This window comes from Aquarana catesbeiana, linkage group LG11 (genome assembly GCF_042186555.1).
Source record: "Aquarana catesbeiana isolate 2022-GZ linkage group LG11, ASM4218655v1, whole genome shotgun sequence".
Classification (NCBI taxonomy): domain Eukaryota; kingdom Metazoa; phylum Chordata; class Amphibia; order Anura; family Ranidae; genus Aquarana; species Aquarana catesbeiana.
The window spans coordinates 204,428,496-204,456,005 of NC_133334.1; the positions used below are offsets into that span (position 1 = coordinate 204,428,496).

The window sequence follows — 27,510 nt, forward strand, 5'->3', positions numbered from 1 at the left end:
ATTTGTTTATCCCTGATGTGGCCCAAACAGCTTCAGGGACAAACAATGAAAGTTCAGTTGGACATTTCTAAAACTGTGGCTTACATCAGTTGATCAGGGAGTCACCAGAAGCTGCATGGAACTTTTGAAAAGCTGACCTAATTCTGGATTGGCCCAAAGAGTATGTTCCAGTCTTTTCCTCTGTCTTTAGTTCCGGAGTAGACCGTTGGTAGATGGAGTTCCTCAGTCGTCAGCACCTGGACACAGGGTAATGGTCTCTGCACTGCAATGTGTTGAATACTTCTATCACCATTGGGGGTTGCTGGATATGGATGTTTTGACATCTTGCTTCAGCAACAAGGTGAATATTATCCCAGTGATCATAAAAGGTATCAGACTAATTAGGACTAGGTACTCATACATCCTTCCACTCCTGGGAGAAATTCAGTGGGCACTACCTGACCTGTTGTCTCAAGGGCCAGTCTACAATTTTGCTTCAGTCATTGTCTTTTATAGATTGGCTGTTGAAGCCCAAGTCTTGAGGGATCGGTATTTATCTGAGTCAAATATTCCTTTGTAGCATCCTTTATCCCCAAGGTGTTTTTTCCCTTCCACCTTTATCAGGACATCAAGATCAGTATTCTACACTGTTTATATGTGGTATGCACAGTGTGAGTTTACCTCTTGGCCACTCAAACTATCCCAAACTCGAATTCATTTTGTTCTGCCTGCAAGATCCCACAGGGCGTTTCCTGTGGCTCGTTTATTTCCAAATAGATTGGGCCAGTTACCATTAAGGCTTATGCCTTGAAGGATAGGACTTCTCCATTTCTTGCGAAGCCTCATTTGACTTGTTCATTTGGGCTTTTCAGAACCCAATGACTTTTTCTCAAATTTGCAAGGCCTACACCTGATCCTCTGTTACCATGTTTGTTTTACCAGGTGGGTGCTAAGGCTTTTGCTGACACTGGCTTCATCCATAAAGTGTTTCAAGATGCTCTTTGAGATTGGGAATATGGTTCTCTTATTTTAAATCTGTTTGCTATTTTGCCCACTCAGTTGTATTACTTGATGTCTCATGGCCATAAATAATGGAAGCCTGGGTCCTGTACTGTACAATTAAGAAATATTGATTTTTTTACTTTACTAAACCCACAACAGTAAAATCCAGTGTGTGTGTGTGTATATGCAGCAAAACATGCTTGGTATACTCACTGTGGAACCTAAGGGTTTAATTCTCTGCATTGTTTAAAAAAGATGTTTGATCCTGTATGCACAGATCCTTCTCTTCTTTCACTGACTCCAAAACCTGTCAGGATAAGACAGAGTTACTGGAGTCAGGCTGCACAAGCTAAGTTTGGTGTGTATTGCTAGAGTTTTTTCTTTTCTTGGGAGAGTGCATGTGATCAGCACAGGGCCAATCTGCACTGCCCAGACAGAGGGTAAGGGGTCCTGCATCCTGAGAGGGCAGACAGCGCAGTATGAAAACCCCTCCTACAAGCTTTAACCAGGAATCGATACAAGTCACAAGACTGCTGTATACTGCTGATGAGAAAGGGTATTTGACAGTTAATATTTACTAAAATGATTGCATTTCCATGTTCTGTGTACTATAGGAGACCAGATCTAGTGAATGCAGGGTCCTGGGTTTAGTAACACTTTAACTGTAATGCCCCGTACACACGGTCGGATTTTCCAATGGAAAATGTCCGATCGGAGCGTGTTGTCGGACGTTCCGACCGTGTGTGGGCTCCATCGGACATTTTCCATCGGATTTTCCAACACACAAAGTTTGAGAGCAGGCAACAAAATCCGATCGCGTCAATTCCGACCGTGTGTGGCCTGTTCCGACGCACAAAGTGCCACGCATGCTCAGAAGAAATTCCGACACGGAACAGCTCGGTCTGGTAAAATTAGCGTTCGCAATGGATACAGCACTTTCGTCACGCTGCAATTTTAAAAATGGTTTAATACAGCGCACTCTCTTCTTCTTTATAATGTGACAAGAATTAAGTAGTTTTGCTGCTCATATTCACACACACTTCTCACAAACTTTTTTTTTTTTTCTTCTTGGGATTCCCTGAATATATTGTTATTTGTCACATCTGACATAAATTTTTTTTTTTAATTTTTTTTTATTTAAAGCCATTTTCTTTTAGATTTTATGTTTGTATTTTTTCAAAGGCTGATCTTTGTTTAATGTTGTTTTTAGTTTTACTCCAGACTATTTTTGTGTGTGCTTTGTGTGTCAAGTTACCACAACACCATTGATATCTTTTATTATTTAATCTCAAGGAGATTGTTTGTTGTTGGTGTCCCTTGTTAATTTCACATTGTATTTTTGAATTGTACCTGAATCCTCACAAACTGTCCTTTTTGAAGTAAAACGCACATAGGCAAGTATAATTCAAACCAAAAATCCTTTATTAAGGGCTCAGAACCAAACAAAGAGGGAGGCAACTCTGGATAAACAGGAGAAATTAGCGAAGCCTGGGACCCCCAGGGCAGATATCAATTCTTGAACATCAAAATTGGTGGCCTGAGGAGTCCATATGTAAGGGAGGGCAGTCTGGTCCAGAAGTCCCAGAGATCCGGATAGCAGCAGATGACATCTGTGTCCCCAGGCTGTGGTACCACAAGAGGCTGCATCTTTTGGCCGACCAGACTGGATCCAGGGTCCTCACTTTCTGGTCTTCCTTCCACGCTTCCTTCCTGGCTGTGGCTCTGCTGTTGGAGATGTGGCAGGAGGAGGAGTAGGACATGGAGGAGGAGGAGGAGGACTAGGAGGACCTGGAAGAGAAGGAGGAGGAGGAGGAGGACCTGCAGGAGGAGGAGGAGGACCATGTGTGAGTTCACAAAGGTGTGTATCAGATGCAATTTGGGCCCTCATCCCCTTATTAAGAGCCTCCAATATTAACGACTCACACATGAGTTGGTTCTGAACTGGCATTTTCTAGTCTCGTCGTACGTGGTTGACATCACCGCGTTGTTGGCTATCTGAAATTCCGACAACTTTGTGCGACCGTGTGTACGCAAAACAAGTTTGAGCCAACATCCGTCGGAAAAAATCCTAGGATTTTGTTGTCGTAATGTCCGAAAAAAGTCCGACCGTGTGTACGGGGCATAATGCTTTTTTTGGAGCACAATACAGGACACAGCCCAACTTCCTTTCTGTTCTGGTGTATTCTCTCGCTTTTTTTTTTTTTTTTTTTATACAGGAAACTAAGGATCCAAGGATTCCTGGCAGCTGGAGAGGTTTTATGGGCTGAATTTAGAGCTTTGTTTGCCATTGTCCTGAAGGAAATGGCAGCAGAGGGGAAAACTACAAAGTATTTTTGGCCACAGATTATTTGTAAAATTATAGGAAGGCTATTTATTTTCCCTATAATTTCAAAATGCTGCAAGTAGCCCAGAATTCACGCCTTGGCAGAGTGGAATTCTCAGACCCTGCTATAGTACAGACTGATTATTTTCTTTTGCTGGATATGCATTAAAAGCTATGCATGTAGAATTTATAAGGGTAAGCTGACAACTTTTTCTTCTTGTATTGTAATGTAGCTGGATATACAGCGGGTGAAATAAGTATTGAAGATGTCACCATTTTTCTAGGTAAATATATTTCTAAAGGTGCTATTTACATGAAATTGTCACCACAGGTTGATAACAACCCATGCAATCCATACATACAAAGTAAACAAATAAGTTCAGAAATTAAAGAGGGAGTCCACCTGAAAAAAAATTATTAAAAACCAGCAGCTAAAAATACTGTAGCTGCTGACTTTTAATAAACTGACACTTACCTGTCCAGGAGTCCAGCGATGTCGGCAGCCGAAGCCGAGCAACAGCTCGGCTCTCGGCTGCTGCCGCCGCCATTCTCGATGAGGAAATAAGGGAAATAAGCGTTGCGGCTTCACTTCCCGGTTCCCTACTGCGCATGCGCGAGTTGCACTGCGCGTCCTAAGTGGTCCCCGCTATCTCCTGGGACCTGTGTGTTTCCCAGGAGACAGCGGGGGGGGGGGGGGTGCGGGAGGGGGCGTGACTCCCACGGGAGTCTATTCCCGAAAGTGAGTGCAGATACCTGTCTAATACAGGTATCTGCACCCCCTTCCCCCCTGAAAGGTGCCAATTGTGGCACCAGAGGGGGGGAGGAATCAGATGAGTGGAAGTTCCACTTTTGGGTGGAACTCTGCTTTAAGTTATGTGTAATAAAATTGAAATGACACAGGGAAAAAATATTGAACACGCTAACTGAAATTTAGTTAATACTTTATACAAAATCCTTTGTTGGTAATGACAGCTTCAAGACGCCTCCTGAATGGAGAAACGAATTACATGTATTGCTGAGGGGTGATTTTTGGCCCGTTCCACACAGTCTTCAAATCTTGAGGGTTCCGTGGGCCTCTTCTGTGAACTCTGATGTTTTAGTTCTTTCCATAGATTTTCTATTGGATTCAAGTCAGGTGATTGGCTGGGCCATTCTAGCAGCTTTATTTTCTCTCCTTAAAACCAATTGAGAGTTTTTTTGGCTTTGTGCTTTGGATCATTGCCTTGCTGAAATGTCCACCCTTGTTTCATCTTCATCATCCTGGTAGATGGCAGCAGATTTTAATCAAGAATGTCTTGGTACATTTTTCCATGCATCCTTCCATTTAAGGACATGAAGTTTGCTAGTACTGTATGCTGAAAATCAGCCCCACACCATGATGTTCCCACCTCCAAACTTCACTGTTGCTATGGTGTTTTTGAGGGTTATGTGCAGTGCCATTTGACCTCCAAACATGGTTTGTATTATGGCATCCAAAGAGTTCAGTTTTGGTCTCATCTGACCAGACTATATTCTCCCAGCATTTCACAGGCTTGTCTAAATGTTGTGCAGCAATCTTTAAACAAGCTTCAACATGCATTTTCTTCAGCAATGGAGTCTTGTGTAGTGAGTGTCCCTACAGGCCATGGCAGTTGAGTGCGTTACTTATTGTTTTCTTTTGAAAACAATGGTACCTGCTAATTCTAGGTCTTTCAGAAGCTCTCTACAAGTGGTCCTTGGCTCTTGGACAAATCTTCTGCTAATTCGTCTTACTCCTCTGTCCGAAATCTTGCGAGGAGCACTGGTTTATGGTGAAATGATGTTCTTTTCACTTCCGGATTATAATCCCAACAGTGCTCACTGGAGCATTCAGAAGTTTAGAAATCCTTCTCTAATCAATGCCATCAGTATGTTTTGCAACAATAAGGTTGCGAAGGTCTTGAGAGAGCCCTTTGCTTTTACCCATCATGAGATTTTTCTTGTGTTACACCTTGGTACTGAGACCTTTTTAGAGACTATCAGTTGAGACTGAACCAGCTTATATTAATTTGCACTGACAAGGGGCAGAATTGCTTTCTAATTACTGATAGATTTCAGCTGGTGTCCAGGCTTTCCATGCCTTTTTGCATCTCCCTTTCTTCATGTGTTCAATACTTTTCCCTGTCATTCCATTTTATTACAAATAACTTAATTTATGAACTTATTTATAAAGAATCGCTTGAAAAGCAACATGGTAGGGTAATTTAGGAGATATTTACTGTACCTAATAGGTAAGCTTTATTATAGGCTTACCTATTGGTACAACTTGAAAATGTAGGTTTCCAACCTCTTTCATTTCTGAACTTTTTTGTTTTGGTTTCTTTGCATGTATGGATTGCATGGGTTGTTACCGACATGGTGAAAATTTTAATGTCAATAGCACCTTTAGAAATATATTTACCTAGACAAATGATGACCTGTTCAATACTTATTTTACCCGCTGTATGTTTATATGGTTTGCAGCGTGAAATTATTTGTTCCTAGTAAAGCAAAGACACTGGTTTATAACTTGTATAAGTATTCTCAGTGTTCTCATGATTTTAATTTCATAAACTCATTATCTTACGACTGTTTGCTCTGTTTTTGTGTATCTGTACCTAAATATGTTGTTCTTATACAGTATTGTATATGCATGTTTTAGGAAGAGCTGGACATCCGACCAAAGGTCTCCTCCTTTCTTAATCGCTTGGTAAACTATACTAACCTGACACAGGGTGCAAAGGAACATGAAGAGGCTGAAAATCCAGAAGAGTCCTGCAGAAAGTTTTACAAGGTAAAGCCTTTAATGCATAATTGTTGTATAGCTTATAACTCACTACTATATCTCCCATATGGGAGATCCTTTAACCTTAATGGCAGCCATAATGTAATCAAGTTTTGCTTCCCTTCTCCCCAAACTTCAATTTAGCTTTACATTGCTGAGCTCACTGCATATTGCGGTGCTATATATATTTTCTTGGAGACCTTTTTCTAAAAAAAATTACCCGAGCCAAATCTCAGACCATAGGCCCAAACATAATATCTGGGTCTAATCCTCATATAATTTATGTATATCTACTTTACTCACACATGAACATGCTGTCATTGGCACCCTTCTATTGCATCTCCATGAAAATTTCCCTCAGTTCTGCTGGTGGAGTTGCCATCTCCTGGTTTATCTACTTCAAGTTACACAGTTTGGAGTGTATCCTGTGCTAATTAGCACAAATTTATTTTTAGAGGCATTAGGTAGGCGCAGCAGGGTGTGGGAATGCACATTACTGCTAGCAGCCACCAAAACATTGTCATATATATTCATTTTGTTTTTTTGCAGTTTTTTATTTGCAAGTTTTTATTTTTTCACAAAACACATAAAGGGTAGCGTGGGTTTGACTCATTACACAACCCTCAGACTGTACCCTGAGTCTTGATAGGTCCTTCCTCCCTATATCAAGGTCAAGGTTTACTAGGTCACCTGCTCTACAGGCTAAGCAGGCTTTCTGATCTTAGGACCTTAGGATTGACCTTGACATCGGTCAACTTCTACACCTAGTGCCTTAAAAAAGGGATTCTGAGAGGTCCTGGAATGTCTGCCTATGTTTCCTTCTACCTTCTGTGAATAAAGAACAAGATTATCACTATACCAAGGTGAGCTGGTGAAGATCCTTATTTTCTAGTGCTTGGGAAGGACTCCTTGCCCCACTTTTCAGTATCTCCTTTATGTTCTCATTTCCCTTCACATGCGGTCTATAGATACCTCAGCATTTGTCTGCTGATCTTACCTAGTCCTTTCAATTATGTTACTGTTCTATAGAGTTTTAGAATCAACTCCACTGTATCCTCTACTGTACTCCAAGACATTTACAAGTACATCCAATTTCGTATTTTTATTTTAAATGATATTTTTGCCTATTAAATGTATTTCCATACAGCTTCATTTTACTAGCTCAAGCTTGCTAATGCTAATTCAACCTAATGTAATGCTCTTGACACTTATTGCTTGAGTTTTTTTCATGACACTTATTGACTTCATTACAGTTCTTTTTACACTTATTACTTAATGCTGCTAAAAAATGTAATGAGATCTTTGCCTGACCAGTGTCCTGATAAAGAAAAAAAATGTGGTTAAAAAAATTCATGTCGGGAGGCGTGGCCTGGATGGAGTTAGGCTGAGGCTGTTATCACCTATTACACGCAGAGCTTGTGCGGTGGCTGAGAGTTTTTTTCTCCTTGTTCTGCAGATTATATGGAGTCAGGGCGGACTCCTAGTGTGACCTGCACCCTCACCTGCACCCTTGGTGCAATACACTGTATGGGGGACATTGATGTCTGAGTGGAGGCAGCTTAGATTCACCCAAAATTTGAAGTTGAAAAACCCCCACAGAGAAGCCTTTGTTTATCTTATAGCAAAAAGTCCAAAAAGCATAGGGTGTGTGCATATCTTTAAGTTTTTAAAACCTGAATTAAGAAAATAAAAGCCTCAGGTGCTGGCCAAGATTCCATCCATCTATGGGCAGGCTGATTGTACCAAGTCGACCCATTGATAGACTTGGGTCCAACCAGCATATTGGATTTTAGCATGCAATTTTTGTCAGTGGCTTTAACTGCTAGCAGTAATTACTGTGTTCTCTCGGCACGGATGGTTACCTGCGCCCCCTTGCCAGGAGAACACAGTATCTCCAGTGGGAGGGAGGGTTTTCACCATCAACACTGACTGTTTTGATGGGGGAATCAAGCTATTGTCATTCCTGCAACCCATGGATGCAGTTAAGAAAGTCACATACTTTATGGCCTGCGTAAGCAAAAACATCCATTAAAGGTTAACTTTGGGCAGATATAAAAGACACAAACTAATGCAGCATTGTATAAATTGATGATATATATATATATATATATATATATATATATATATATATATATATATATATACCTATGTATGTGTGTATGTGGTCTGCAGATAACTATCCTCCAGCTTGTTCCCTGACACAGGGAAAGGGACTTGTTCTTTTTCTGCTGTAGTTTGACTTTGATTTACATATATATATATATATATATATACCTATGTATGTATGTGTGTGTGTGTGTGTATATATATATATATATGTAAATCAAAGTCAAACTACAGCAGAAAAAGAACAAGTCCCTTACCCTGTGTCAGGGAACAAGCTGGAGGATAGTTATCTGCAGACCTGGCACAGCCAATTCCAAATATGGCTGCATTCGCACAAATACCCGCATACATATTGCAAATGCATATTTGCCAATGGATGACTGTGGCACATGGACATTGCTGACTGGTCTTCAGCTTCCTGTTTGCTGCTGTTTTTGATCACCTGTTACTGACCCGGCTTGTCCTTGGATACCTCTTGTCTTGCTCCCAGCTCTGACCTCAGATTGCCCATAGATCTTCTCTTGTCTCCTGTCCTGTGTATGACCCGGTTTACCTAACCACAATTCTTATACCTGATCTGCTGACCACTGGCTTCCTGACCACTATTGTCCCTAACTATGCCTTCTGCTGTGCCCTGTCCTGCTGTGATCCGCCTTAGTGCTTACCTGCTGTACCAAGCCTGCAGTAGTAGTATCTACAGTACTCACTTGTTGCTTCATCCTGCAGCACTTAACTATTGTATCCAGCCTGCTTCACTTACCATTGCAACCTGCTTCCTGCTGTGTGAAGTTTGCACCACCTACAGCTCTCCTCGGTCCTCCTGCAGACCTCATCAGGGATTCATCCGCAGAGAGATTTCCACACCATCTCTCATCTGTGGCACAGCTGGCAACCCCTGCTTCTTTGGGCTTTGTGTCACCTGTTATCACCTTCAGGGGCACTGAGCACTCAGCCGCAAGGAGAGCTCTCTCAGCAATTCGGCTTCAGGACCAGGTACGTGACACCCTGCTAGAAAGGGCTGTGCTTATGGGGATGAGCTTTGTAAGTCTCAGAAGTGGATGGATAGCAATAAAAAATCATTTGGCAGGTAAAATATCTCTTTTATATATGTAAGTGATCTGTGTGTTTAGTGGTTAGTCTGGAGCTTGAGCTTTAATTGTAGAGAATAAAAAGGGATAATCATGTTGTAAACCATGTTGTATATGTGTGGATAAGTCGCATGACAGTAGAAGCAGACCCGTAGAGGTCTGTTTCTGTTGATGAAATACTTTTCTTATACATGACTTGTTCCATTTTTTTTTTCTCATTTACTCTTGATTATAACAGTTATCCTGCTACTGTTATTACTATTACTATAATACTACATTATCCTGTTGTAAAAACATATTTTTTATTCTCTTTACAGTCTCCCAGCATGGGCACACTGATGGGCGTTTACCTTCCATGTTTACAAAATATTTTTGGGGTGATACTCTTTCTTCGACTAACGTGGATAGTGGGAATAGCTGGTGTACTGCAAACACTAGTAATTATTCTTGTTTGTTGTTGCTGTGTAAGTACATTCTGCTTCATATGATCATTTTTGTGTTAATTTTTACTGTATTAGACCATCTAAAAAACATAAAACATACTGCAGCTTCAGGTTTCTCAGAAGATTTGGCTGCTCAATGACCAGGCCATTTTTTTTGCGATACGGCACTGTGTCGCTTTACCTGACAATTGCGCGGTTGTGCGACGTTGTACCCAAACAAAATTGACATCCTTTTTTTCCCACAAATAGAGCTTTCTTTTAGTGTTATTTGATCACCTCTCCGTTTTTAATTTTTTGTGCTATAAACAAAAAAAGAGCGATAATTTTGGAAAAAATTTTGTACTTTTTTACTATAATAAATATCCTGGATTTTTTTTTTTTTTTTAAAAAAGCAAATTTTTTTACTCAATTTAGGCTGATATGTATTCTGCTACATATTTTTGATAATAAAAATCGCAATAAGCATATGTTGATTGGTTTGCGCAAAAGTTATAGCGTCTACAAAATAGGGAAAACATTTATGGCATTTTAATTTTTTTTATTTTACTAGTAATGGCGGTGATCAGCGATTTTTATCTGGACTGCAACATTATGGCGGACAGATCGGACACTTTTAACACATTTTTTGGGACCATTGGCATTTATACAGTGATCGGTGCTATAAAAATGCACTGATTACTGTGTAAATGTCACTGGCAGGGAAGGGGTTAACAGTAGGGGGTGATTAAGGGGTTAACTGTGGGGGGATGGGACTGCCTGGGTGAGGAGAGCGATCTGTTGTTCATACTTAGTATGAACAACAGATCGCTCTCCTCACCCCTGGCAGCATGGAGATCTGTCTGTTTACATTGACAGATCTCCGTTCTGTCTCTGTGTGGAGAGATCGCAGGTGCCCTACGGTCACCGTGACCGCTGGGCACACGCATCGGCTCCGGCGTCACATCGCGGGCGCGCATCTCCAGTGGTACGCGCACGCCCCCTAATGGTTAAAAAGCCGAACCAACGTAGAGCTACGTCAGTTCGCCCAGGGGAGCCAACTGCGGCGGCTGGTCGGGAAGTGGTTAATATCAAAGAACATGTGATAACTAGGGATTAGTGAAATTAATGTGGTTGTAAACTTCCCTGTAGGACTTGTACTTATAGGTAAGCCTAGCATAAGGCTTACGTATAGGTACTGTAAATATCTCTAAAACGTGCACCGTTTAGGAGATATTTACTGTAAACTGCACTGATGATGATACCGCGAGTGCCGTGACTGTCGGCTCCTGCGTGCATGCATGGCAGTGACCTCACGCCACTCCGGGCAGTCACATAGCCGAAGTCTGTGGCGCCAGAAGGAAGAGGGGCAAACATGGATGTGGGCTTCGTTTGCAGGTTAGTGTCACATAATGTGCTAGTATGCGATTCATACTAGCACATTATGCCTTTACTGTTCAGGGAAGGGGTAAACGTTTTTTTTCCCTGCAGGGTTTACTTCCTCTTTAAGAGTTTTCACTTCACCAAGATTTTGTCAAAGAATCATGACGTTTTAATGAAATTCGGCATTTTGTTAAAATTCATTGTAGCTAACTTGCTATTAAAAACTTATTGAGAAAATGTATATGCAGCAGCATTTCTGATGTACTTTTTTTTTTTGCTCTTTCCCTGGTCTTTGCAGCACAATCCTGCAACAAAATGTAAGCGCTGTAATTTCCACCCTTAGTGTGGCTACGCTGCCATGCTGGGTGTCCCTGGTGGCACATTGTAGCCACCATGATGTGCCTGCTTTGTGAGAAGGGGCATATACAGTGGGTGCGCATCATAGGCTAAATGCAAGGAATCATGAAACGTATAGTTCTAAAGCAAAAGGCCACCTCAGTTATATGAACAGTGCACCCTGCTCAACCAAAAGTTCAGTGCCACAAGAATTGTTATAGACAGTATTGTCCTCCCAAGGTATATGATTTTTGAGTGGGCAAAAGTAAATAATTGGGGCAAAATTCTAAATAACCTGGAAATTATTAATAGCATATAGCTGAACGAAAAAATGCTTTATAAACTTCTTTATAAGATTTAGGGCTCTTTCACACAGGTGGTCCACCCGACGGACTCTGCATTGCTCAGCAAGAGATCGCTCCGCTGATGCCTGCTGAGCAGGCGGATGACAGGTCCCTTTCCGATTACTGTGGAGAGACAGCCCTGTCGGAGCCCTGCTCTCCTTTATAGGGAGATCGGATGAAAACGGACAGCCTGTCCGTTTTCATCCTATCCCATCCTCCAGACAGATGGAAAATGGGATCACCAACTGTCTGGATCTCACAGACCGGATTGGATATCGGCGGATGTCAGCAGACATGTCGCTGTTGACACCCGCTGTTTCATAGAGGTGAATGGACGTCCAATCAGGTCTGCCTGAAAAAATGGCAGGTGGACCTGATGTGAAAGCCAATGTGAAAAGGGCCTAAAAATACTTTAAGGGCGTAATGTGCTTTGAATGGCACCTGAAGGGAGCCTTCTTTTAGCTATCCTGAACATGTTCTTTGTTTTAGCACCAAACTATTGGCCCCTGGTTTGTTAAAACATGGTGTTAGATTTTGAGGAAGAGGGGAACCAGAATACTAAACCTAAATCAGAAAATGTGCAAAATTGTTTAGGTTATGTTATTTGTGTGTTGTTTTTTTATATATATATATATATATATATATATATATATATATATATATATATATATTAATGGATATTGTCTTTTTTTTTTTAAAGGGTAACTACTTTTGTGGAAGAAAAATGTAGCAAATAGAAAAATTAATATAGCATTTACAATTGCTACACAAGCCAAATTGTAAATTAATGTTATTAAAAATGACCTTACTTTTTCAACTGGTGCTTTAATTTTCTGTAAAATGTAGTGTGGAAACCTGGAGATTTTCTGTACACTGTTATATATGAGGGTGGATGCAATTTTGCCTTAAACAATACAAGAAGTATTTGAGTCCAAGAAGCATAGTTTGTCAAGATCAAAAGTGTTTGATCAACACATCAGCTGCATTTTACAGCTTAGAAAATAAGCAAAGATACTGTATATCGGAGAAGAATTTTAGATTTTCTGATCTATATAGTACACATTATTGCATGCATGGAAGCCACCTACAGTAGGTTCATAGTCTAGATTATACATACAGTATATTCTGAATGAGTGGTGTGTCTATATGCTTGCTATGACATGAGAACTGGGATCTTTGGAGGCTTCTGATTATTTTAATATTTGCAAGTACTTTACTTTATTTGTTCTGGGATGGATAAACATTAATCTTTGGAAAGAAACAAGTTGCTGCAGGAAATACTGAAAATCAATTAGAAAGCAAAAAATGTAATAATATAGCATATAATAAATTATATAAATATATGGGACACAAGTCCATATAATAAAGTGCAAAATTCTTGAATTCAGTGCAACACCCAGTGCTTGGATAGATCAGGCAAAAATGCCTTCTTATCAGATCCAAAGACCTATCACGAGCGTACTGACGTCACCACTATTTCCTGCCCTGCCGACGTACGTTTCGTCTGAATAGACTTTTTCTGTGAGGCATTAGGGGCTAATTTCTGTGGGACATTAGCCCCTAATGCCTCAAAGAAAGTCTATTCAGACGAAATGTAAGCCGGCAGGGCAGGAAATAGTGGTGAAGTCAGTACGCTCGTAAGTACTAGGACGGTGTATTTCCAAATGCTTGTGATTTCAGTTTGGTTGTAAGTAGTGTTTTAATAAATTGCCCATTTTTAATTTGGACGCTGCGCAATGACTTTTCCTGTTCTCATATGATTAATGAGTGGACCGCCTTCTGTGGCTATCCTGTGATCATCATCTGTGGCTCGTTTTCACCAACAGTTCCCAACGAGGAGGCTGGATAAGCTAAGATGATCTGCACCTAATGTGAGGGGTAACTAAGCTTACAGATGCGAATATAGACCTTGATATAGGTCTTTGGATCTGGTAAGAAGACATTTTTGAATGGCACCTGATTTTCGCTAAACACCGCAACACATTTTTCCCTAAACGTCTTTCAGGACAGCACCTGAGAGAGTGGCTCCTCCCACTTTCCAACAGGAAACACATCTTCCTCCGAACTTTAAAAGGAGGCTCCTTCCCACATGTCGCCAGTTTTGTTTCCTCCGGCAGGGAACACTTAATGGGGAGTCAGGAACTCTTAGGTGCTGTCCTGAGAGTCCAGGCTTCCTGCTCCACCATTTTTTGTTTTACCTCGGAGAGCTTGTTCCTCCCATTCCACAGAGTGCTGCTGGATGGGCTCCTTCTCTCTCTTTAAAGTGCTTGGGGAGAGCCGGTACTGCTGTGGGCGCCACTCCTGGGCGGCGGTGAGGTGGAGGCGGACATCATTTTTTATTTTCCTTGTAACCGCCTGGCTCTAAAAACACAGACGCCATCTTTAGAATGGTAGCCAGTGACTGTATCCGCCGCAAGTGAGGTATCCGGAAGGGGGCGGTGTCCACAGAGCAGGGGCGCGGTGTCATTTCCACCGGAAGGCTTAGGAGGAGAAGGGAGGAACGGGGCTGGTGCTTATTTGCGCAGCGGTGCTATTGGAGTCCGGAACCAGCGTCCTAGCCACACACACACACAGCACACCACGATGGACTCGATGGCGGTGGTGAGTGGGAGGCAAGGCCCAGGTAAGGGGCACATGTGATACTGCCCTATTTCTACTATGGGGTCCCTCTCTCTTTCTACTCTACTCCCCCCCCCCCCCCGTGGCAGGGGCCTGTCTGGGCACATGAGGCAGCTGTTGTTTCTCACTGTGCACCTGTGGTGAGACTTTTTGAAAGGTCAGGAGCTCTGATCCAGTGGCTAAAAGGAAGTGTCCTTCATGCAAAGCAATGCTACCTGAAGGCTGGAAGAAGACCTTATGTCAAATATGTATTGACTCTCTAGTTAAAGAGGAAGCTTCTTCCGCATGCAGCGATTTGATTGCATCAGTTAAAAAAGAACTAGATGCCACCATTCAATAGTTTCGCTCTTCACTAGCAAATCCATCCCTAAGTCAGCCAGCTACCTCACAATCCTCTCAGGGCTCATTATTAGTCCCGGCGGTGGAGGCTGAAGCAGGTTCTCTTACCCAAGAGGAACATTCCCCCTCTCATTCGAAGGAAGAATCGGATGAGGAGGAGGAAGGAATGGGGAATATGCCTTCTAAATACAAGCTGTCTTTAGAACGGGTAGGTGGCCTGTTTAAAGCAATTTATACTACTCTGGGCCTAGAAGAGGAGAGAAAAGAATTGTCTGCATGACCGGATGTACACATGTCTCGGTGAGACTAAAAATCGTACTTTTCCCAGTGGTGTATTTAGGTTTTGTGCTGCCCTAGGCCTGACTAAACTTGGGCACCCCCTAATTTAAATATGACCCCCTTCCTGTCAAGGCCACACCCCTTCCTTTTTAAGACCCGCCCTGTCATCTTCATCTGAGGAAGACAGAGGGATGTCAGGGGAGGAGGACAGAGAGGGTTGTTGTGGTGGTCAATAAGGCCTAGAGAATAGCAGGTTAGGCACGGCTCAGTCCGTAGGAACAGTAATGGATAATAGCCAACAGGCCCTCTTACCAGAACCAGCGAAACGGCAACAGTGATCCTGTGGCTCTCTCTCTGGTGGTGCAGGTACAACGTGGCTCTCTCTGGTGGTGCAGATACAGCGTGGCTCCCTGGTGGTGCGGGTACAGTGTGGCTCCCTCTCTTGTGGTGCGGGTACAGCGTGGCTCTCTCTGGTGGTGCAGGTACAGCGTGGCTCTCTCTGGTGGTGCGGGTACAGTGTGGCTCCCTCTCTTGTGGTGCGGGTACAGCGTGGCTCCCTCTCTTGTGGTGCGGGTACAGCGTGGCTCCCTCTCTGGTGGTGCTGGTACAGCGTGGCTCCCTCTCTGGTGGTGCGGATACAGCGTGGCTCTCTGGTGGTGTGGGTACAGCGTGGCTCTCTCTCTGGTGGTGCGGGTACAGCGTGGCTCTCTGGTGGTGCGGGTACAGTGTGGCTCCCTCTCTGGTGGTGCGGATACAGCGTGGCTCTCTGGTGGTGTGGGTACAGCGTGGCTCTCTCTCTGGTGGTGCGGGTACAGCGTGGCTCTCTCTGGTGGTGCGGGTACAGTGTGGCTCCCTCTCTGGTTGTGTTGGTACAGCGTGGCTCTATCTGGTGGTGCGGGTACAGCGTGGCTCCCTCTCTGGGGGTGCGGGTACAGCGTGGCGCTCTCTGGTGGTGCGGGTACAGCGTGGCTCTCTGGTGGTGCGGGTACAGCGTGGCTCTCTGGTGGTGCGGGTACAACGTGGCTCCCTCTCTGGTGGTGCGGGTACAGCGTGGCTGCTTCTCTGGTGGTGCAGGTACAGCGTGGCTCCCTCTATGGTGGTGCGGGTACAGCATGGCTGCTTTTCTGGTGGTGCGGGTACAGCGTGGCTGCTTCTCTGGTGGTGCGGGTACAGCGTGGCTCCCTCTCTGGTGGTGCGGGTACAGCGTGGCTCCCTCTCTGGTGGTGCGGGTACAGCGTGGCTCTATCTGGCCTCTCCCAGCGAAAAACCTCTATTTTTCTTCCCCTGTAGCACTCTGCTGTTTGCCGGGTTCCAGGTCCCCCCCCCCCCAGCGCATGTATGTTGGGGGACTGTAGCCTGCTGTCTGTGGACATACTGGGGCCGTCAATCTTCTGGGACTAAGTTTCCCATAAATCCCATCCGCCGTGTGTTCTGATTGGCTCTCTGCTATGACCAGTGGGGAAAGAATCAGAGCGGGCAGAGAGCCGGGCGGCGCTTAGAGGAACACGATTAGAGCTGCTCTCTCTCCTGTTCAACTTCAGCTGACAGGAGAAAGGAGGGGGGGCGAACGGGGGAATTACACAACCACTGTGTACACAGCTCTCCTCTCCCTGTCACAGCGCCGCTGCCTAAGTGATCATCGCTTTGCCGATGGGGGTCGACTGCACCCACTACAACTGCTTCCTAGTGTCACCCGGGTGCAGTTCGCCCCCCCCCCCCCCCGCACTCCCATAGCGATGTCATTCAGATATACTCCTCGGATGGCGGCCCTGCATGCGTAAGTCGGGAGGAGGATGCAGGTGCTTTTTTTTCGTGGGGGGGTTGCTGCCCCCCCACAAAGTGCCGCCCTGGGCCTGGGCCTTGTCGGCCTAGGCCTAAATACAGCACTGACTTTTCCTGTGCACTCATTAATTTCTGAGGCTATTAAGAGGGAATGGGCAGAACCAGAAAGAAAGCCTTTTTTCCCTAAGGCCCTTAAAAGGCACTTTACATTTGACGAAGACCCAGCAGCCCAGGTTTCAAGATCAACTGACCTGGCATTCGAGGATATGGGGGTGTTAAGAGATCCCATGGATAAAAGGATGGATCAACAACTTCAAAGGGCTTGGCAATCTAACATGGGCAATCTCAAACCAGCCATGGCGACTACTTGTGTCTCCACAAATATGGAATATTGGGTGAATCGGCTCAAAGCCCATATTAGAGCAGACTCACCAAAGCAAGAAATTCTGGATTCTTTCTGGACTTTGTCAGCCGCTGTAGCCTTTATTTCAGACGCTTCAGCAGAGTCTATTAGCATGACAGTAAGATCTTCAGCCCTAACTAACTCGGCCAAGAGGGCTCTGTGGCTAAAGACCTGGCTGGGGGATGCGGCATCCAAAAACAAGCTTTTTGGTGTGCTGTTCTTGGGAGATTTACTATTTGGACCTGACTTAGATTCGGTCCTAGATAGGACAGCAGATAAAAAGAAGTCATTCCCCGTTAAAAAGAAAAAGCAACCAGTTAAGCGTTTTTTTTTTTCAATCTCAAAGGGCTCAAGAGCAAAGTACCAAACCCCAGAAGAAGAGAAGAAATTGGTCATCGCAGAAGGGAAAGGGCAAAAGAAATATCCTTTTCCATCCTCCTGCGTCAACCAACAAAACGCAATGACTCGTCACTGCCAGTGGGAGGAAGGTTTCAGAATTTCCTCCCTTATTGGGCCAGCCTGACAGAAAACCAATATATTCTGAGCATGCTGTCCCAAGGTTATAAAATAGAATTTTTGGATCTTCCTCCAGAAAGAGAGTTGGTTGTATCCCTTGGTAGGTTTGTTACAAAGGCCCTAGCTATGAAGAACCTGTTAAAGGATCTGATGCATCAAAGGGTTGTGACTCATGTATCTCCAGAGGAACTTTATCAGGGATTCTATTCTCACATATTCCTGATAAAAAAGCCATCCAGAAGTTTCCGTTTGATTGTCAACTTGAAACCATTGAACAAGTCAGTCCTATACAAGGTGTTTTGTATTGACTCGATCTTCACGGTCAGGAATCTGCTGACCAAGGAATGCTTTATGGCATCCATCGACTTGAAAGATGCTTACCTACATATTCCTATAGCCCCTCAGTCCCAAAAATTCCTGAGTTTGGCAGTCAATATGGGGAAGGAGGTGCTACAGCTGCAATTCAAGGCCCTTCCTTTCGGCCTTTCATCTGCTCTGCGAGTCTTTACAAAGGTTATGGCGGAAGCCCTCACCCCTCTTCGTCTTCAGGGGATTGCTGTAATCCCTTATCTGGACTACCTCCTCTTCTTTGTCCCGTCCAGGGAGAAACTGCAAGAAGATCTGGTTAAGGCCTGCAGTCATTTGAAATCCCTGGATTGGATAGTGAACATTCAGAAATCAAACTTCAATCCGACTCAGCAAGTACAATTTCTAGGGTACCAAATAAATTCAGTGGAAGAGAGAATTTTTCTTCCGGAAGAGAAAAAAATCAAGGTCCAGAATGTAGTAACTATGCTACAAACGAATCAGGAGATGTCGGTCAGAAAGGGTATGTCAACTTTGGGAACTTTTACCTCGGTTATGCCAGCCATCCAATGGGCAAGGCTACATTTCAGGCCACTCCAGAGGTTCCTTTCAAATGTATGGAACCATAGGACAGACTCTAGACACAAGGGTAAAGATCCAGCGTCAAACTAACACTTTGGTGGTGGAGAAATCAGTCAGTGTTGGAAAAAGGCCTACTCTGGTCCTTCCCCATCAAACAAAATTGTGATGACAGGCTCCAGCATGTGGGGATGGGGGGCCCACATGGATCAGGATTTGGCAAAGGAAGCATGGTCCCAGATTGAAGCAGAAAAATCCTCAAATTGGAGGGAGCTAAAACCAGCCGCCTTAGCGTTGGCTGCCTTTTCTCCAAACCTCCTAGGATTCCAAGTCCAGATTCTACTGGACAACGCTACTACTGTAGCCTACCTGAACAAGCAGGGAGGCACAAGAAGCAAAACTCTTCAGTTGCTGTCAGAGAAAATTCTGGAGTGGGCGGAAAACCATTTACTGTCCTTATCTGCAGTCCAAGACACATTAAACGAAGGGGCAGATTTTTTTGAGCAGGCAGAAAATTCAGGAGGCAGAGTGGAGCCTGCATCCAGAGGTTTTTGCATTGATCACCAGGACCTGGGGCCATCCACAAGTGGACCTGTTTGCATCAAGGCAAAACACACAGTTCCCTCAATCCTTTTTCCTTCACAGACGATGGTTCTCAGGGGATAGACGCCTTGGCGCACCCTTGGAATTTTCACTTGTGTTACACCTTTCCCCCATTCCAGCTGATTCCACTAGTATTGATAAAAATACAGAAGGAAAGAGTGTCGCTAATTCTCATTACTCCATTCTGGCCAAAGAGAGATTGGTTTTCCACCATTCCGCAAATGGCAGTCAAACCATTTTGGAAGCTTCCTCTCAGACAGGATTTGCTTCTACAAGACCCAGTGCATCACCCGGATGTAGCTAGGTTAAGCCTCAATGCCTGTTATCTGAGAAGCAGATGCTAAGGAAGAAGGGTTTGTCAGAACCCTTAATAGCGCTAGTTACTTTCTTCCTACTGGAAAGTAAAGTGGTTATTTATGCCAAGGTGTGAAAGGTCTACATTGCTTGGTGTCGTTCAGCAAAAAGGGCTGTGGAAGACATTGTCTCAATATTAGAATTCTTACAAAAGGGTGCAGACAAGGGTCTTGCAGTCAGCACTCTTAAAGTGCGAGTGGCCGCATTGGGGGTTTTTCTTGAGAGATCAATTTCTTCAGAAACTTAGGTCGCAAGATTTTTCAAAGCACCAGACCAGCTCCGGCTAAGCTTTTTCCCAAATGGGATCTCTCAGTGGTTCTACAAGCCCTCACAAAGGAACCGTTTGAACCACAACAAGCAGTCTCTCTAAAGAATTTGACTTTCAAAACTGTATTTGTAGTTGCAATCACATCTGCAAGAAGAAATCAGTGAACTGCACGCGCTATCAGTTAAAGAACCTTTTTTGTTCATTTATTCAGATAGGATTGTACTTAAGACAGATCCTGGCTTTTTGCCAAAAGTAGCGACGTTTCAAAACCAGTCGCAGGAGATCATCCTGCCAACCTTTTGCTCAAACCTTTCAGGAGAAAAGGAAGATCAGTTTCACAACCTGGATATGAGACGAACCCTATTACATTACTTGGAAGGTCCTCTGACTCTTTATTTGTTCTTTTTTCTGGAAACAAAAAAGGTCAGTTGCTAGATGGCTTAAATCAACTATTTTGGTAGCCTACTCTCAGATGGGTCTATCTCCCCCGCTGGGAATTGGAGCTGACTCTACAAGGGCTCAAGCCACTACATGGGCAGAAAAAGCTGGTGCCAACCCAGATCAAATTTGTAATGCAGCTACGTGGTTAAGTTACTTAAAGTTTGTTTGTCATTTCTGTCAGCAGGTGATCAGGCTTTTGGCAGAAAGGTCCTGCATGCTGTGGTCCCTCCCTAGGGGGTAAGTCTCTTTTATCCTCTCAGGTGCTGTCCTGAAAGACGTTTAGGGAAAATTCAAGTTAGACTTACCGGTAACTTGTTTTCCAGGAGTGTTTCAGGACAGCAACAACCGGTCCTATTGTTATTTGTATGCTGTGACTAACCATATTATGATTATGTGTTCCAGCTTGGGGCCAGAGGTTCTCTACTACTACTACTACTACTACTACTACTACTACTACTACTACTACTACTACTACTGGCAACACGTGGGAAAGAACCTCCTTTTTAAAGTTCGATGGAAGATGTGTTTCCTGTTGGCAAGTGGGAGGAGCCACTCTCTCAGGTGCTGTCCCGAAAGACTCCCGGAAAACAAGTTACTGGTAAGTCTAACTTGAATTTTTTACGCTGTACCTCAGTACAAGCATAGAGCTGGAGGAAGTGTCTACAGGAACTTAGCAATGCACCTGCTGATTGCAAAAAATAGAAAATGTAGAAAGGCACTTTTTTTGCTATTGACAGCAAATTACCTGAATTGGGGGCTCAACAAACCACCTATTTATGCATGAAAATTGAAACAAAAATAGCAATAAGCAGGAAGAGAGGCTGCTGTATCAAAAAGACATTTACATACTTTATTGCACACACAAATAATTAAAACTATAGTACACAATTAAAACTACCCTAAACCTGCTGTCATAAATTATTGTGTATAAATATAGATCCATAATATCTCAATACAGCAGTAAACACAAAGTAACAAATAAATAGAAACTTTTTGTGCTCAACTTTGAGAGTATACCAATATACCAGTAAGCTGCAGCACAAAAAGTGGTCAACTTTGTATAATAATATAAATGTGAAACCAAATCTGTGAATATAACCAAGTCAAACATATTTTAATCCATATACATTATAACATCACGTAAAAACCTTCCCAAACTCATAAATATATATATAATTATTATGCAAAAGAAAGGGGAATAGTCCAGGAATAAAGTGACACAAGTGCAAAATGGTGACATCTTATAAACTCCAAAAACTCAATTTACCATGTGCGTAAAGGAAAAAAGTCCACCATCAAGAATCGACAATTTAGCTCACCTTAAGACATGGGCCCTTAAATATTTAAAGGTCAAAAAATGTTAATTTTTTTTGTTAATTAAACTTGTGGATGAGACACCTTTTAGCAGTAATAACAGTCCCTCACCTACAACCACAATAGACGCTCACCTTCTGTTATGGACCCTTGAAATCAAAGGTCAAATACATGTGTGTTTTTCCCTTTAATGGCCGGAATCAGCCAGGGATCGAAGGCACAATATTAAGCGCTCCTCTCCTTTCCCAGGTATAGTGGTGGAAATGCGGCTCGTAAAAACATAAAAAATACAACCAATAGTGCCTTCTATAAAAAGGTGGTACTCTCGTGCTGTCAACTGGAACTTGGTCACTTAAATAGACAACCTACTGTGGCAGACACCATTTGGCTGATCTGTAGCAGATAAATGGAAAGTGTAAAAATGGTGGTGCTGTGCTGCTGTAAGATGACTAGTGAAAATAACGAAGTGACAAAATATCTTCAGTTTAAAGTGCAAGTGCAAATAGCATTGATGTGCAAATGATCCACACTTAATAAAATGATGAAACGGGGGAATCACAAACATAGTAAACAAATATAAAGTGAATTAATAAAAATCAAGAAAAAAAACAAATAGTTGAAATGGTGCAATATGATGAACAGTGCAATATGATAAATATCCAATGTGCCAGCCTAGGTACAAATAACAAACAAAGTGAAAATACATAAATCATTCTAAAGTGGATGAATAAGTGATGATTCCCTTCACCATGGACAGTGAATAAACAGCTGATGCCTAGCCAATCCAATGTGATGACACCTCAGTGTACACTAGCCTCTCACCTTACTGCGGTAACAGCATGTAACTAGGTCAGGTGCTCCAGACAGCCTCCGGGGACCTTTTTAGGGGTCCCTCTCCAATGGGTCTAGTAGTAGTTTCTTATGATGAATACAGCCTCCTATATGGTTACCTCAGTGCTGGTGATAGAGGTGGAAGAAAAATCGGTATAACAACTTTTAACTTTTTAACAAAGGTTTATTGAGATAAAACATAGAGCTGATACACTCACTTTTTAAAAAAGCTCACATAAAAACAATCCACAAGCAGCGAGCTTGTATTCTTGCATCACTTCTGGTTTTGCCTATCGCTCAATCCTGATGCGTATCGTCACGCCCACATGACTTCATCAGGGAATAACGACAGGCAAGGGTAGGTGTCCTTAAATAGTGTCATGAAATTTTTAGCAAGCCTTTGCTTTTGCTTTTACTATTTTATTATTTATTCTGCATACCCCATATGGTTCAGTGACTAATTTACCCTGCTTCCCTTCTGTAATCTTGCTTTACCTCTGCTATCCCTGGGCTCTATGTATGCTTCTTAGCTGGTATCTCTGATCATAGTTTTGTTACATTCCGTCTTTTAGTTAATTTATGCCCATTTTTTTAACACATTTTTTATATATTTACTGTATTTCATCATCACTTAATCACAATCTCTGGTCTCTAGTGTTTAGTTATGTCCACAGTATGTAAAGTGAATCTGGGACTAAATTAAAATGGACGCTATTATGTTGTCCATATGAGAGACCATTGCAAAATGGCCACCGTAATAGATTTCAATAGCGGTCTATGAGAAAATGACCCCCACAATGCAATTTTACTACACTATTTAAGGACACCTACCTTTGCCTGTCGTTATCCCCTGATGAAGTTACGTGGGCGTGACGATAGGCGTCGGGATTGAGCGATAGGCAAAACCATAAGTGACGCATGAATATGAGCTCGCCGCTCATGGATTGTATTTATGTGAACCATTTTTTAAAAGTGAGTGTATCAGCTCTGTTTTATCTCAATAAATCATTTATTAAATGTTATTACATCATCTGGGATCTTTATTCCTCTTCTATCACCGGCACTGAGGTAACCATATAGAAGGCTGTATTCACCATAAGGAACTACTGCTAGACCCATTGGAGAGGGACCCCTAGAGGATCCCCGGAATGCTGTCTGGAGCACCTGACCTAGTTATATGCTGTTACCTTACAGCAGTAAGGTGAGAGGCTAGTGTACAATGATGTGTCATCACATTGGATTGGCTAGGCATCAGCCGTTTATTCACTGTCTATGGTGAAGGGAATCATCACTTATTCATCAACTTTAGATTGATTTATGTATTTTCACTTTCTGTTTGTTCTTTGTGTCTAGGCTGGCACATTGGACGTTTTATGCATTTTCTATTTTTGATTGCTATTTGTTTTTTTTTTTGCACATCTTGATTTGTAATTATTCACTCTTATATTTGTTTACTATGGTTGTGATTCCTCCATTTCATCATTTTATTTAGGCCCCTTTCACATGAGACGGACTCCGTTTCTACGGAGCCCGCCTCGGTCCGCCGGCTCAGCGGGAGATCTGTCCGTTGATCTCCGCTGAGCCGGTGGATGACAGGTCCCTCTCTGCTCACTGAGCTGGGAGGGGCTTGTCAGGCGCCGCTGCCGCCTATGGAGGGATCGGACGAAAACGGACAGCGTGTCCGTTTTCGTCAGATCTCACCCGATCCGATCCGCCAGCGACGGATCTGGACGTAGAGCCATCCGTCTGCTTTTAGCGGATTGGACGGGGTCGGATGTCAGCGGACATGTCTCCGCTGACATCCGACGCTCCATAGGCTAACATGGATTGCCCGTTCAGGTCCGCCGTCAAAACTGACAGGCGGACCTGAACGGTCCGATCGTGTGAAAGGGGCCTTAGTGTGGATCATTTGCACAATAATGCTATTTGCACTTGCACTTTAAACTGAAGATTTTTTGTCACTTAGTTATTTTCAATAGTGCTTTCTGTCTCTCAAAGTATAAACAAGGTTTATTTAAAAATTCAACCCTCAAAGAAATATAGGAAAATGATTGCCACTCCCTGCTCTCCACTAATTATCCATCGGCAGTTCCCAACACACTGTGATCGTGTTGCAGCTGCTGCTAGTAATGAGAGTAATGCTAATTTCATTAAATTGTATACAATTTATCTGGTAAAGGAAGGTGATTTAATGTAATTATTGCTGTTCTGTTTTGTGGTATGGTGTGGTGTTGGTTCTTGTGGGATCTTCAAGCATATTGAGTCTACATGGTGAGGTTGCCTTTTTAAGGGCAGAATGAATGCTGGAGTGGGTTCAGAGGGTAGAAGTTGCTGAGTTTTTAAGATTAAGGTTTTTGGGGGTGGTTTGAATATGCTTGATTGTTGAGCATTTATAGAAATTTTATTTGGAAGCCCCAGTGGTTGGTTTGGTTTGCTTTATTGATTTCTAGCATTCATTTTAATGCTTTACTTTTTGGGGATTTGGGTGGAGATTATGTCCATTGAGCTTTGGCATGGATGTGATTGAAATGTGGGTTTACATTTCTTACTGGTGGCCTGCGTGAAAGCTTTTTTCCCCATGCAGAACAATGTAATTTTTGCTATGATATCTGTAGGCTGACCGTCGGCTATTTGAGGGCCTAAGGCTCTGTACAATCCATCTCCAGTGTTTTAATTGGAGTGGTACAAATAATGTTATAACATATTTTTTGGGGAGAGAGTTATGACAGTTGATCTTAGGTCTTTAATCAAGTTGCCTCTGTGGGCTTGAATTTCAGAGTCTTTGAGGTGGAGTAGAGCTACAGTGCATCCGGAAAGTATTCACAGTGCTTCACTTTTTACACATTTTGTTATGTTACAGCCTTATTTCAAAATGGATTAAATTCATTATTTTCTAAAAATTCTACAAACAATACCCCATAATGACAATGTGAAAGAAGTCTGTTTTTAATCTTTGCAAATTTATTAAAAATAAACGGGGAAAAAAATCACATGTACATAAATATTTACAGCCTTTGCTCAATACTTTGTTGAAGCACCTTTGGCGCCAATTCCAGCCTCCAGTCTTTTTGAGTATGATGATACAAGCTTGGTAAACCTATTTTTGGGCAGTTTCTCCCATTGTACTTTGTAGGACCTCTCAAGCTCCATCAGGTTGTATGGGGAGCTTCGGTGCACAGCCATTTCCAGAGATGTTCAATCTGGTTCAATTCTAGGCTCTGGCTGGGCCACTCAAGGACATACAAAGTTGTGCCATAGCCACTCCTTTGTTACCTTAGCTGTGTGCTTAGGGTCGTTGTACTGTTGGAAGATGTACCTTTGACCCAGTCTGAGGAACAGAGCGCTCTGGAGCAGGTTTTCATTAAGGATTTCTCTGTACATTTCTGCATTCATCTTTCCCTCGATCCTGACTATTTTCTCAGTTCCTGCCCCTGAAAAACATTCCCGCAGCATGATGCTGCCACCACCATGCACTGTAGGGATGGTATTGGCAAGGTGATGAGTGGTGCCTGGTTTCCTCCAGACATGGCACTTGCCATTCAGGCCAAAGTGTTCAATCTTTGTTTCATCAGACCAGAGGATTTTGTTTCTCATGGTCTGAGAGTCCTTCAGGTGCTTTTTGGCAAACTCCAGGCTGTCATGTGCCTTTTTACTGAGGAGTGGCTTCAATGTGGCCACTCCACCATATAGGCCTGATTAGTGGATGGCTGCAGAGATAGTTGTTCTTCTGGAAGGTTCTCCTCTCTCCACAGAGAAATGTCGGAGCTCCCTGACTAAGGCCCTTCTCCCCCGATTGATCACTTTGGCCGGGCGGCCCGCTCTAGGAAGACATCTGGTGGTTCCAAACATCTTCCATTTATGGGATATGGAGACCACTGTGCTCATTGGGACCTTCAATGCTGCAGACATTTTTCTGTACCCTTCCCCAGAACTGTGCCTTGATGCAATCCCTTCTCAGAGGTCTACAGACAATTCCTTGGACTTAATGGCTTGGTTTGTGCTCTGACATGCACTCTTAACTGTGGGACCTTATATAGACAGGTGTGCACCATTCCAAAGCATGTCCAATCAACTGAATTTACCACAGGTGGACTCCAATCAAGTTGTAGAAACATCTCAAGGATGATCAGTGGAAACAGGATGCATATGAGCCTAATTTTGTGTGTCATGGCAAAGACTGTGACTACTTATGTACAGTACATGTGATTTTTATTTTTGTTTTTATTTTTATAAATTTGCAAAGATTTTAAACAAACATCTTTCATGTTGTCATTATGGGGTATTGTTTGTAGAATTTTGAGGAAAATAATGAATTTAATTCATTTTAGAATAAGGCTGTAACATAACAAAATGTAAAAAAAGTGAAGTGCTGTGAATATTTTCAGGATGCACTGTATATCCAGCAATTATTGTTTATGTGCATCCAGAGCTGTAATCACATTTTTTTTTTTTTTTGATGGAGGGTTTTGCTTCTCCTTCCAAATTCCCCAAGTTATTGGACTAAAGTTGTAGCTTCTTCTGTAGCCATTGTCCGTGATTTCTGCAGCATTTCTTTAAATCTGCTCAGTAAATCGAATTGTGGTGATACCCTTCCTGGTATAATGTTAACCTCTGTATGTTATTGCTATGGAACAATAAGAGTCCTCACGTACATGTGGTAAGGTAGTGTCCGTTTTGGTTGTTGTCTTAGACTTGCATAGGGTGGCAGGAAAGCTTGGATTATGTTGGGTGAATACTCCTCTGATGCCCCTGTCTTCAACCTTTTGTACATGGAAGGTGAGGAGCTGAGTTCTTGATTGGTGCCTACTAATTCAACTTTTTATTGCATTAGCATTACAAAGAATATTGTTGTGTAACAATGTTAAATGTTAAACAAAAGGTTGCACTTTAAAAAATGAGGTAAAGTAATTATTGAATGGGTGACTATAGAAATGGAAATCTTAACAAGAGTAGCAACACATCAAATGTATGTTATCTGGTATAGCAAAGTGTATCTAAACCAAAAATGTTTTTCTTGCAGCTTACTATTCCGTTGCTTGGTGACTGCATTTGTTTTCTTTTTCCAAGCTTATTTTGTGGTCTTTTCACCTGGGAATTTTGCAAATAACACATTT

At 42.8% G+C, this 27,510-nt stretch overlaps 1 protein-coding gene across 1 annotated transcript in view; it reads left to right on the forward strand.

Annotated features, from left to right (window-relative positions):
- SLC12A4 (solute carrier family 12 member 4) overlaps positions 1-27,510 on the forward strand; it is a 420,155-nt gene that overhangs the window by 87,193 nt on the left and 305,452 nt on the right. Inside the window, exons 3-4 of the mRNA XM_073605176.1 lie at positions 5,964-6,095; positions 9,598-9,744. Coding sequence (XP_073461277.1) covers positions 5,964-6,095; positions 9,598-9,744 — 279 coding nt within the window. The remainder of the gene's footprint in view (positions 1-5,963; positions 6,096-9,597; positions 9,745-27,510) is intronic.